This window comes from Cephus cinctus, unplaced genomic scaffold (genome assembly GCF_000341935.2).
Source record: "Cephus cinctus unplaced genomic scaffold, Ccin1 Ccin1_scaffold0997, whole genome shotgun sequence".
NCBI lineage: Eukaryota > Metazoa > Arthropoda > Insecta > Hymenoptera > Cephidae > Cephus > Cephus cinctus.
The window spans coordinates 921,914-932,806 of NW_014333542.1; the positions used below are offsets into that span (position 1 = coordinate 921,914).

At 47.9% G+C, this 10,893-nt stretch overlaps 1 protein-coding gene across 7 annotated transcripts in view; it reads left to right on the forward strand.

The window, feature by feature from the left end:
- Positions 1–10,893, forward strand: part of LOC107271579 (phosphatase and actin regulator 2) — a 113,676-nt gene that overhangs the window by 49,161 nt on the left and 53,622 nt on the right. For 6 of the 7 annotated variants that reach the window (XM_025088814.1, XM_025088815.1, XM_025088812.1 and 3 more), the window contains 3 exons: positions 5,931–6,095; positions 6,377–6,475; positions 8,249–8,557. In XM_025088814.1, the coding sequence (XP_024944582.1) occupies positions 5,931–6,095; positions 6,377–6,475; positions 8,249–8,557 (573 nt within the window). The remainder of the gene's footprint in view (positions 1–5,930; positions 6,096–6,376; positions 6,476–8,248; positions 8,558–10,893) is intronic. The other variant, XM_025088817.1, reaches the window with a different exon arrangement.

A 10,893-nucleotide genomic window follows, 5' to 3' on the forward strand; every position in this document is an offset into this window, starting at 1 on the left:
GGCGTGGGTCGGACCGACCCATCGGCACCGGATCGCTGCTCCGCCGGTCATTGGGTTTTCTTCATCGTTTCAGGGCCGATTTATTAGCGACGGCTAAGTACATTGTCAGGGTGTGTATACTGTGTACGTACGTATGTACAGTCAGCTGCAGGAAAACGGAGGAGGAGATGTCAGGGTCATCCGAGAAAGGGTTGAAGCTCAGGGAGGTTAAATAAATGCCAGCTGTGTAGATATGCCAGGCTGGCTTTTCAATGAAAATGTAAATTTTTCCATTTGCACGTCTTGGCACTGCGCCCCGTTCTTTCCTTTATTTTTATTTTTCTATTTCTTCGTCTCTCCTTCGTTCTCTTAGCCCGTCCCTGTCGTTTCTTCCCTCTCGCCACCATTAACGCTACGAACGTTTCCAACACCTGCTCCTGCAGCTCCTGCAGCTCCTGCAGCTCCTGCAGCCGTTACCTGCGGCAGTTGCGCCTCCTTCTGCTTCGCGCTCGTTTCCGTCACTCCTGAGGGTGCAACAGGACTCCCTTGAATAATGCATAAGACCGGTATCGGTGCCTGGAACAATGTAGATCGGTTTCTGGAACGGCGGGTAGGATCCTTAGGGTTCTTCGGTATCTCGATATTGTTCGGGAATGGCTATCGATTTTTTTTATTTCTATCCGAGGCAGATAAGGATCTCGGTATTAATTTTCGATCCAGGTTGCGTGGTAACGATATGCAATAAAATCTTGATCGGTTGTCGTGCCAGCATCTCGCGGAGATGATCCCGTGTGATCTTAAAAACTTCATCTCTGAATAATGTGTCAGAGTGGGGATAGGAAGATTAAATCGACGCGTAATTCCCAAGTATCGACGCTAAAAGGTCGGCAGGTCGGTGTCGTAATAATAGCAGCAGGCGCGATACTTTATAACCCAGTAGGACGATCATTGATCGCTATTCCTGTGGCGATCGGGGACGCCCGATGCGTCCCGACGCCCCGCGACGCTCTTTTATCTCGACTGGAAGCGCCATTAGAAAAACCGGAAAAAATCTGATCACGGCTCGTAGACCGTCGAGATACCTTGGAAGCACGCGGCCGGCACTACTGGAGTCGTGACGTCGTGACGCCATGACGCCACGACGCCACGACGCCATGACGCAGACCTGCTTGCTTACCGCCTGCAGCCAGTTGTTCCGCGCTATAGTCGCGCTCTGGCCGCTAACGGTGTTTGTCGTATGCGTATGTAGCGTAGTTTATTAAACACGCGGTACAGTCAGTCCTGCCGCAGTCTACATTCCTATCTTCCCGTCAGCCAGTCACCTTTTTCGCTTCTCTATTCGGTTGGCCTGCTTCGTTCACTAGTGTAAAATTTCATCACTGTCTGTACCTCAGCTGTACTACTCGTCCTGTACCGTGGTATGCTACCTGTGCTGTTCCGAATTCTATTAGACGATTAACACTCTGTGGATAATATACTGGATGCTGGATATGGACCGGAGATGAGATTCGCTGATGGCGAAATAAGAAACTGATTTTTTTTTAAATGATACCGCACTCCAATTCATATGGCGCTATACGTTCTAGCGTAACGAACGCAGGAGGTTCGCTCTTAGGTTAACTATGCCTAATGGGCATCGCTCGTGAATGAGTCAGCCATTGCTCGGGTCCATCACAAGGCTTGGCTTGTTTGTTTCAAGTGGAGTGGTACGAGCTCTTCTTCCTTTTTTACCTTATCACTCCGATAAGGTATTATAGAAACAGGTACTGGAATCCTGCGGTGCATGGGAATTTACTCTAGGATGCTGCGACGTCATACTGAAAGTTAGCGCGAATACAGTATGAGACTCGGATAGTACGTTAAACACACTGCTGGCGGCGCCACCGCTTGACACATTTTCCCATAACACATTGCAGGATTAGAATATACCTGCTTCTACAGTACCTTACATTCTGGGGCACACGTGTGGGTGCGGAGCGCTGATAAGAGACGAAGTAACGAGGGATTCCTTTTCGGAGGCTTTGTGTACATTTCGTACAAAGATTTTTATCTTGGGATTTATTGTAGAAATCTTCCGAGAGATCCCAGATCCCAGCCAGACTTGCCTCTCACTTATTAGATCCAAACTAATTACAGGAAGTCCGATCTAGTTCTGCGCTGCAATATCCTCCTTGGCGAACGCGTCTAAGTTTCTGGTGTGTGTATTATATATATATATAGGGTGTAGCTCGGATATTGTACTTGAGTAAACCAGGAAGCTACCCCTCTCGTTTATGAGGCATCTAATGGAGAATTTCGATCCTATGACGTAAGGGTGAGTCGCTTGTCTCTTGGATCATTTTCATCCTTCACGGAAACTGATTTCTATCGAGGTTCCCTATTGGTTGGAGCTACCAAAAATTTCCTTCCTCTCTCTTTCTCTGATCTTGATCTCGTTGCGTCTCTCTCTCTCTCTCTCTCTCTCTCTCTCTACCTTCCTTTTTTGCGCATTATGCAATTCTTGCTACAGGGCCGCGCGTACCAGACGGCGGGACTCCCGTCCAAGGAATTCAGGCCAAGTCCGCAACTCGCGAATTTCCGGTCCATTGACTGGAAATCGTCCGGCGCCTGTCATTCAGATTATTTTAATAAATTTTCATAAACCTTGTAATTTCACCGAATTCGAAGAGAAGAGATAGCTTCGCACTTCTCGATTCATTTCCCACGTTAAACCATCGAATCCGACTGCAGTCCGAGTCACGATAACCAATTTCCTCTGATTTCCGAGGATCGACGAAACGTTTTTCGCAATTTCCTCAGACAAGGTGCTCCCGGCCATCCCTCCCTTCTCTTTTCTTCTTACTCTACCAGACTCCTCACGGCTCTCGCGCCCCTCTGGCAAACTACCCCAACCATGATGGACAAGTCGCCGCAGTCAAATTACATTTAGCAGTCTCCCCTCCCGCGATTAGACCCTTGTAACGAGCTGATCTTGGATAGATAGCAGCTGTCCACAAGAGCGGACCAGAAATTGGCTTTCATCCTCCGGTAATTTTAAACCCCGTTGAGGGGGGGGGGACGACTTTTCACCCCCCGACCAATTTATCCAATCGCTTCGGTTCGGTCCAGCAATTTCCACGGGGATTCTTATTCGCGTCGACGTGGCTGATTAAATAACATCAGCGTCACAAATCGCGGGCATCTCCGTCTTGCCGCCCTTGCGAGCCAGACGGACGGACGGACGGACGGACGGGCGGACAGGCGGATGGACATAGAGACGTCAGGCAGACAGACAGTCTCGGAGGCCAGTTTGGTCCTCGACAGGTTGACAACCAGCGGCTGGATAATTGGAGACGGAAAACAAAGTGGTGTCGCCATAGCAACCCCCCAGCATCCCTTAGGAAGGAGCAACCCTCCCTTGGTGGGCGTCGCCACACCACCCTTCCGCCCTTCCACCCTTCAACTGGCGCAGCAACGTTGCTTCCTTTTTCTATACCACCTTCACCCTCTCTCTCTCTCTCTCTCTCTCTCTCTCTCTCTCTCTCTCTCTCTCTAACCCTCGATCCTTCGATCTTTCGATCTTTCCTACCATCGAACCAATCGTTCAGCACTTCCGCCCAGCGCTCTTTTGCTTCCGTTTTTATTTCCACCGCAGATTCTTTCACTCGCCCTTTCATCCCCTTTCCCCCCCCTCTCTCTCTCTCTCTCTCTCTCTCTCTCCATTCGTATCGATTTTCACGCGATTGATCTTCCCGCTATATCGATCAGTCAATCAATAAATCATATTAAACCAGCTAATACCCGAGTCAGACGTTTATCTGATAATAGGATATATCAATGGATAGTTATGCACGAGCTTGTTGCGTGTCTCTGAATGACTTTGCTGGGGGGGGGAGTCCTGCAAACATTGATTCATGGTCAACCCCCCCCCCCACATATGCAGCTGATCCTGATAAAATGACCTTGTTGAGAAATACATTTATGCTGACGAATATTGCACCATAGTGCAATGATCGGTGCGATGACCGCGAATGCGGTAGCCCAATAAACTTATGAAAATGCTTAGTCTGTAAATTGTCAAGCAATGTTGTATTATAAAAAGACTGCCTTGTGAGAATCACGCAGTCGTCGGGATGTAGTTGTCTGTACTGAGTCTTATAATAAATTCATTTATAAAGATCACCCTTTTTATTAACATGGTAGCAGAGCGGATGGTTTCTGAAAAACGGTTAATAAAGTGAAATAAAATTAGTAAACATACAGGAAAGTTTATTAATTAAAAACAAGTGCTGGATACTCTGAATTTAAAAGTGTGTGAAATGAAGTTAGTGATTAAATAAAAGTCAATAGAAAAACTCAATATTAAGCATGCAGGAAAGCTTACTATGAGTATTCAAGAAAAATATTCGTACCTAAATGATAAAAATACAGCGTGGGTGCATTCGACTACAAAAGAAGATTTAATTGACTTTTTAAGAAATTTTGAAGCTCCGTATATATTAAATCTGTTATCAATTGATGAATTAAGAAAGTACCTATTACCGTAACAAGTATATATTGTCATCAGACAATAGGATCGTTGGTAGCCTGATGACATTTGCGAGATACAGCTAACCGGGCCTGTAGCTCTTAGTGCCAGCATCCGGAATAACCGCGCTACAGATTTCGAAAGAATGGACCAGTGCGGGACGAGGTCCTCTCGGGGATTCTTAAAAGAGGAATAAGCGCGCGACAAGCATGCACCGATGCACCGATGCACCCCATTGGGCGCAGCTTTGTGTCTACTAAATTGCATAGGTACCCCGTGGCGGGAGCACGGCTCTCCAGCTTCCAGTACTCTGGTCCAGAGCATGGTGCGCGGTGCACTCTCGCCATGTAATTCCGAGGCCATTGTGCCTGGTCCAATTGGAAAGGGAACGGGAGGAAATGCAGGAGCGGCAGGAAGAAAGACTTGCCAGGGGGCAAATCAGGCCCCGAGGACGAAGGTCCTTTGAGCGACGTGTCTTTCTTGAATAGGTCTGACGTAATGGCGGATGTCCTTTGTAGGATTCGGATTGGTCCTGGTTCGTGCTCCTCCTGCGACCCTTGCCTCCGAAGAGCTCTCAAGTGGCGCATCGAAGAGGTCAGCGACTTAGCTAGAGATTTTATTACGTTCCGTATACATCGGTCTGCCTTGGTGCCGGGAGATCTTAACGTTGGAAGTTACGAAATTTTGAACGGGCCTGTAGTCGCAGTTTTCGTTCTGTCTGTGCAACCTCGTGGTTTGTCCGTGGGAATTCTTGATATTCGATAGCTCAAGGGAGGCTTTCGACATCCTGAACCCAAGTGGCCCTGAGCAGCACTTAAGGCTCGTAATGACGTTTCCGCCTGGAGGGTCTTCGGCCTGAATCCCGCACTGCCCTACGACACATTATCCGGCATTGTTTCCTCCCCAAGTTCCCAGGGAATTGCCCGTTTCGCCCGTTTCGCCCGTTTCCCCAAGCAAGATGTACTTTGGCCTGGGATATCGGTGCGTTGCTACTTCGCGATTGCCTCCTTGTAGGACGTGCAACTATTTCGGACTTGCTGCTTTCGCTCTTTAGGATTAGCCGGTTTGTGCGAAATGCCCTGTCATAGTTTCAGGGGATTTTGGCACGTATTGGCAAATCTGCGTTTATGGTGGTTTTAGGCGAACACGGGACTCTGTGGTTTTGCTGGTAGTCAGGAATTTCGGGAACTTTAGGATAGTTTGAGCGGGGGGGTGTTGAAGTGCGGCGGGGGTGGCGCGTGGGGTTGATAATCGATGAGCGTCGGTACGAGGGATGGTAATGTAGGAAACTGCCAAAGTTCTTTGAATTTCATTCCAACCGTGGGAAAATCCTTGGGAATTTTATCTTTCGTTGATAATTTTCGTTTTTCTTTTAATTTAGGTTTTTCGAACGTTTACCGAGCAACATTGAATATTAATAGACGTTATTTTTTTTTTGTTTCAGCCAAAAAACAAAATGGCGCAGCACTACGAACAAATAGTCTGGGCTCCGGAGCGCGGACTCCGCCTCTCGAAAGGAAAAGCAAATTCTCAGCCCTCGGTAGACTATTTAAGCCTTGGAAATGGAAGCGGAAAAAGAAATCGGACAAATTTGAAGCCGCGTCGAGATGTGAGTTTTATATTAAAAAAAAAAAAAAAAAAAAAAAAAAAAAATTTTTTAAAAAAAAAAAAAAAATTCCTCCTGTCACATTAAAGTTTAACGGTTTCGCGCGGTCTCTGCGTCTCCTTCCTTCTTTACTATTATCGCTCTCTCTCTCTTTCTCTCTCATTCTTTTTTTTTTTTTTCATTAAACAGGACAATATCGCGATTCGGATCGCGCATCGATTTCACAAGTCCCTAACCAAATTAACCCGTAATGGCGCAATATTAATCGTTCGACATAATTGCAGCATTGGAGAGGAAAATTTCGGTTCGAGCGAATCGAGACGAATTGGTACAGAAGGGAATCCTCCTGCCGGAAAGCCCGACGTCACCGATACCGGAAAATGGTGAGTACATTTTCTTTATTTTCTTATTTTTTCACACGCACCCGCCAATCGGGAAACTGAATTCGATGTGAATTGACATTTTTTCAAACTTTTTTTCCCTTCCGCGTATCTTCGGGCCCTGCCCTTTTCGGCGGGTTCTCGCTACTTCCGGTCTGGTCCCTCCACCGGAAACGTGGAGCGGAATCGAGAGGAATGAAACCAGACAGTCATGGAGCGAATGCTCGTGCTACTGTAACTGCGTCGAGGTTTATTATTAGCATCAAACGCTGGGGAGCAAAGTACTTGATTTCCGCAAAGGGTCCAATTTACCATCTACATCGTCTATTGCGAATAATCCAAAATTTTACAAAAAATGCCTATTTCCGTCTTTACCTCGGAACTCTATCTTCTTTTATCTACTAAAAATCTGTTTGACTAGTGAGAATGCCTAGAGTTATCTACGGAGCAGATTTGACAGTGCTCTTGCGCCACTCACGTAGATCCCTGTTTTACCGACCGATCCTCTTTAAAATGTAGTTTCTGTCTTTTCCCACGGGTGGAGCTACTTGCCAGTCACATTGCGAAAGGTCGAGAGCTCCTTAAGGTTAGCCAAGGGAACCTTTCGAAAGGTCTCCTTTCAATTTGTTAATGATCAATAGCAAAGGTTCACGTCTAAGCAATTTTTCTTATTGAATAAACGAGTGAGGTCCTTCACTCGTTCATAAAATATTAACTTAAGGGTGGTTACCCTAAAAACTGTATTTAAAAGCGGAAGTTCATTTCCACCATATTATATTATTGATCCTTGGTAGTTCTATCCAGGTATAAGTGCCACAGCACAGTTCACGGAGCATTAGCCTCTTACGGGCGAATGTAAGAAGCGGCGTTCCGACGCCGGGCGTCGGTGGTGCCTCGCTCGACATTCTTATCCAATAACAAAGTCTCTTGACAAGACCTGGAAGATCCTCTCGTTATCAAGAACTTCATTTAATTTACCATCGGGGAATAATTACATTAAGTAGAATCTGCCATAAGTACACGGCCTCTTTGCAAGCGCAGGGGGTGGCCTTCACTGAGACTCCGCGAACTTTCCAGAATTTTCCACTTTTCCTTCGAGAACGTCCAGCTCCTTCCCCTCCTTCCCCTCCCCTGTCCTCTATCAGATCCGATCGATTTAACAAGTTTCGCGACGGCGAGACACGCGATTCCTTTCCGTAAGTTGTGCGGAAAATGGCCGGGATCAAGAATTCAAGAGTTTGGGGGTTGAATGATATCAATTTCCACGTGGCATTTTTCGCAACCCTTGAATATCGTGGCTATGCGCAATTCACGACACCCTTCCATCACCCCCAGTGCAGGAGCGAGTGGGGAGGTGGGCTGAACTCAAAAAGAAACAATTGACAAAAAAAACCATAAATTCCCCTGGCAGTCCACGTCGCGTTAGGATCATATATATATATATTTTTTTTTTTTCGCAAGAAGTATAAATTTTGCATTTACCAGGGGCGTAGGACCCCCGACGTTATTACATGCGCCCGACGTACCACTTACGTACCAGCAAGGGTACGAGTCGAACCACGAGAGTCGAAAGAAGGTTAATGCGCTTGGAAAATGTTCAGCCGAGTGCACCCTCGAGTGAATTCGCCCTAGGGACTTTAAAAAGTTAAAAAGATTTAGCAGCTGCGAAAATTTCATCCCTCCCCGTCCACCTCGATCCCGATCTAACCCCATCCTCCTACGTATATATTTACCTCTTTCTCCCATTTTTTCTTTTATTTCTCGTCCTCTCCGTAGGTCCTGCCGGCGACGTCATCCAGCGACCCCCGACGCCTCAGCAGCCCCCGCATCATCATCAGCATCAGCAGCAACAGCAGCAGCAACAAATTTCTAGTGGCGGGGGTGGAAACACCCCCGCAGCAACTCCCACGTCCGTCAACCCTGGACAACAATCGCAACAGTCCCAGCCACCCCAATCGGCCACCCCCACACCCACCGGTGCCAACCCTCATTCGGCCAGTGGACCTCCGTCCTCACAACCTTCGGCGCACCCCTCGCCCCTCTACCCCGGCATGCCATCGGCCAATCAGCACAACACCACGCAAGGTAAGATTACGAAAATTCATCGATTCCTAGTTCTTTTTTTTAATTTTTCTTTCTTTCTTTTTTTTTTTCTTTTCCCTCCTCTCACAAGACAATTTTCCATGGGCGTAGGCGCAACCTCTAGAGCAACCCGCGCACCCGGTACTCCGGTACTCCAGTACTCGTTCTGATTAACCCGTGAAATTACGACAGCCAGATAAACCCCGCAGAATGTTTCGCGTGTTACGGGCGCAGCGTGGAAGTGTCTCTCGCGCTCCGGAAAGACTTTTACGACGTAAAGGCTAATCGTGGGACACGAACATTCCCCAAAATGCTCGGACGTGAAACGTAGCCACGTAGAAACGTAGCTATCTTATCGGCAGACCGAGGGCCATACGAAAAGGCAAAATATGCCGTAGCGACTGTACAGGCTCGTCCAGCCGAAGCGTCTCGACGATTACATTTGACAGCTGTCAAACGCTCGATTTCACCATTGGATACGAGAGGATCGTTTCGTTCTGTATATTTGGTCTTGGAAAAAAAAAAAAGTAATGCCAACATACGACAAGGAAAAAATAATCGCGTGATACTTCTCACTATCTAGCCAGCACGTTTCAGCTGAACGACCCTGTACCGTTATGACGACCCCGAAAAAAAACCTCCACTGCCAATTAAGGGAAGTGACGCTTTTCCACTGTGGCTACTAGTAAGCCCCTAAGTGCATTTTGACATTGTGACGTAATTTCCTACCTAATTCATCCCCCTCTGGATAATACCACCCTTCCCGTCTGGCTACTCAGGGATGGCAACGCGACGTCACTCGCCCCTAAGAGTCAATCGTTTCCACCTCTTGTATATGGACAAGGTGTATCGAGCACTCATCGTCAGGCAGTCAGGCAGTCAGGCAGTCAGGCATTTCTGACGGACAAATTGCTGGCAGCTCTGGCATTACCTCTCCGTGTCTGAAAGCGGCGTTACGCCAGACAAGGTTATCGGGTTTCTTCGCTGGTTAAACCGAAGCCTTATAACCTCTTACTTATCCGGCTGGGTAATGCAATATTACCAACCCCCCTCTGGTATCCCTAGTGGAAATCCGCCCTTAGAGTTAACGCCGCCCATACGTAGGGCCTAGAGACGTTCTCGAGTATATTTAGAATTCCGGCAGGTCGAACGGACGAATTAAAATGTATATCCAGGTCAAAGGTCGTCGGACCAGTAGCGTTACTCAGTCCCCGATCTCTGTACCGGTATACTGGGAATCCGGTAAATCCCTTTAATTGTGACTTATGGGGGATTACTCCAGACTCTTTGAATCCCTGGGCTCCTTGAGGGACCCTACGTCATCGTGGGAGTCTGGTTGATAATATATCTCTGATATCCCCGATGAGTAATGGACTCGGTAAAGGACTTTTTCGGATAGTCGGGAAAGTTCGGCCGGATGCTGGAGCTAGGCTAGCTAGGCTCTTCCTTGGACGAGGCAGAAGAAGGAAGTCGATGCTGCTCCGAGCATAGATGCCCAACGGGTCGGCTGGGAGGTAAACTCTGGTTTTCATAGTCGGGGGTCGCTCGGTGACGTATAGGGACTTCTCAGTCAGAGAGAGGGGCAGAGGGGGCGGTGGGTGGCTATCAACTCCCCATGCACTATGGACGTCCCTAAAAGCACTGTGAGCTTCCACTGTCTCGCTGTCTCGTACCTGCTCGGTACTCGCGAGAAACAGCGCGAAGTCGATCGATAGAAACGAACAAGGAGACGGAGAGCCTAGAGGCCCGGCAGACTTCCGTTTTCACCTCTCCTCAATGTACCCGCTAGAAAATCAAATGCGCTTCCCTGCTAACCGGAGAGAAATGGGCTTCAAAAGTTCGGACTGGGTTCATTCGGTCGATTGGTCCGAAAATCTGAGCTTGCATAGCGGTACGGAGAAAGAGAGACGGAGATAAGGGACTTGAATGGGATTACGTGAAAAGATGTATTTTTTTTTTAAATTCACAAGTAAGGGTTAGGTCGATAAAAATGGGTTTCCTTCGTACGATTATCAAAAGAGTTAAGGGTCGTAATTGACGTTCCCACTCACTCTTTCCCAGTGTTATTTTCTATCGGGTGTCTCACAAACCACTGCCCCGTGCGAAGGCCTACGTATTTTTGAGCCCTCGCGGCTCTAGAAGCTCCGGTGCTCCTGGTCGCTGCGGACGGTTGGTCGATATTGACGCAACGCAGGGAAACCTTATATACCGCTGACCGAAATTCTCGCAATAGGCGGAGGCTACGCAGTACGTCTGTCTAGGGGATGTAGTACGTATTCCATTTCGCGAGAATTCTCCCTGCAGTCTGTGGGGGGGGGGGGGGGGCCCCCCCCCCGCTT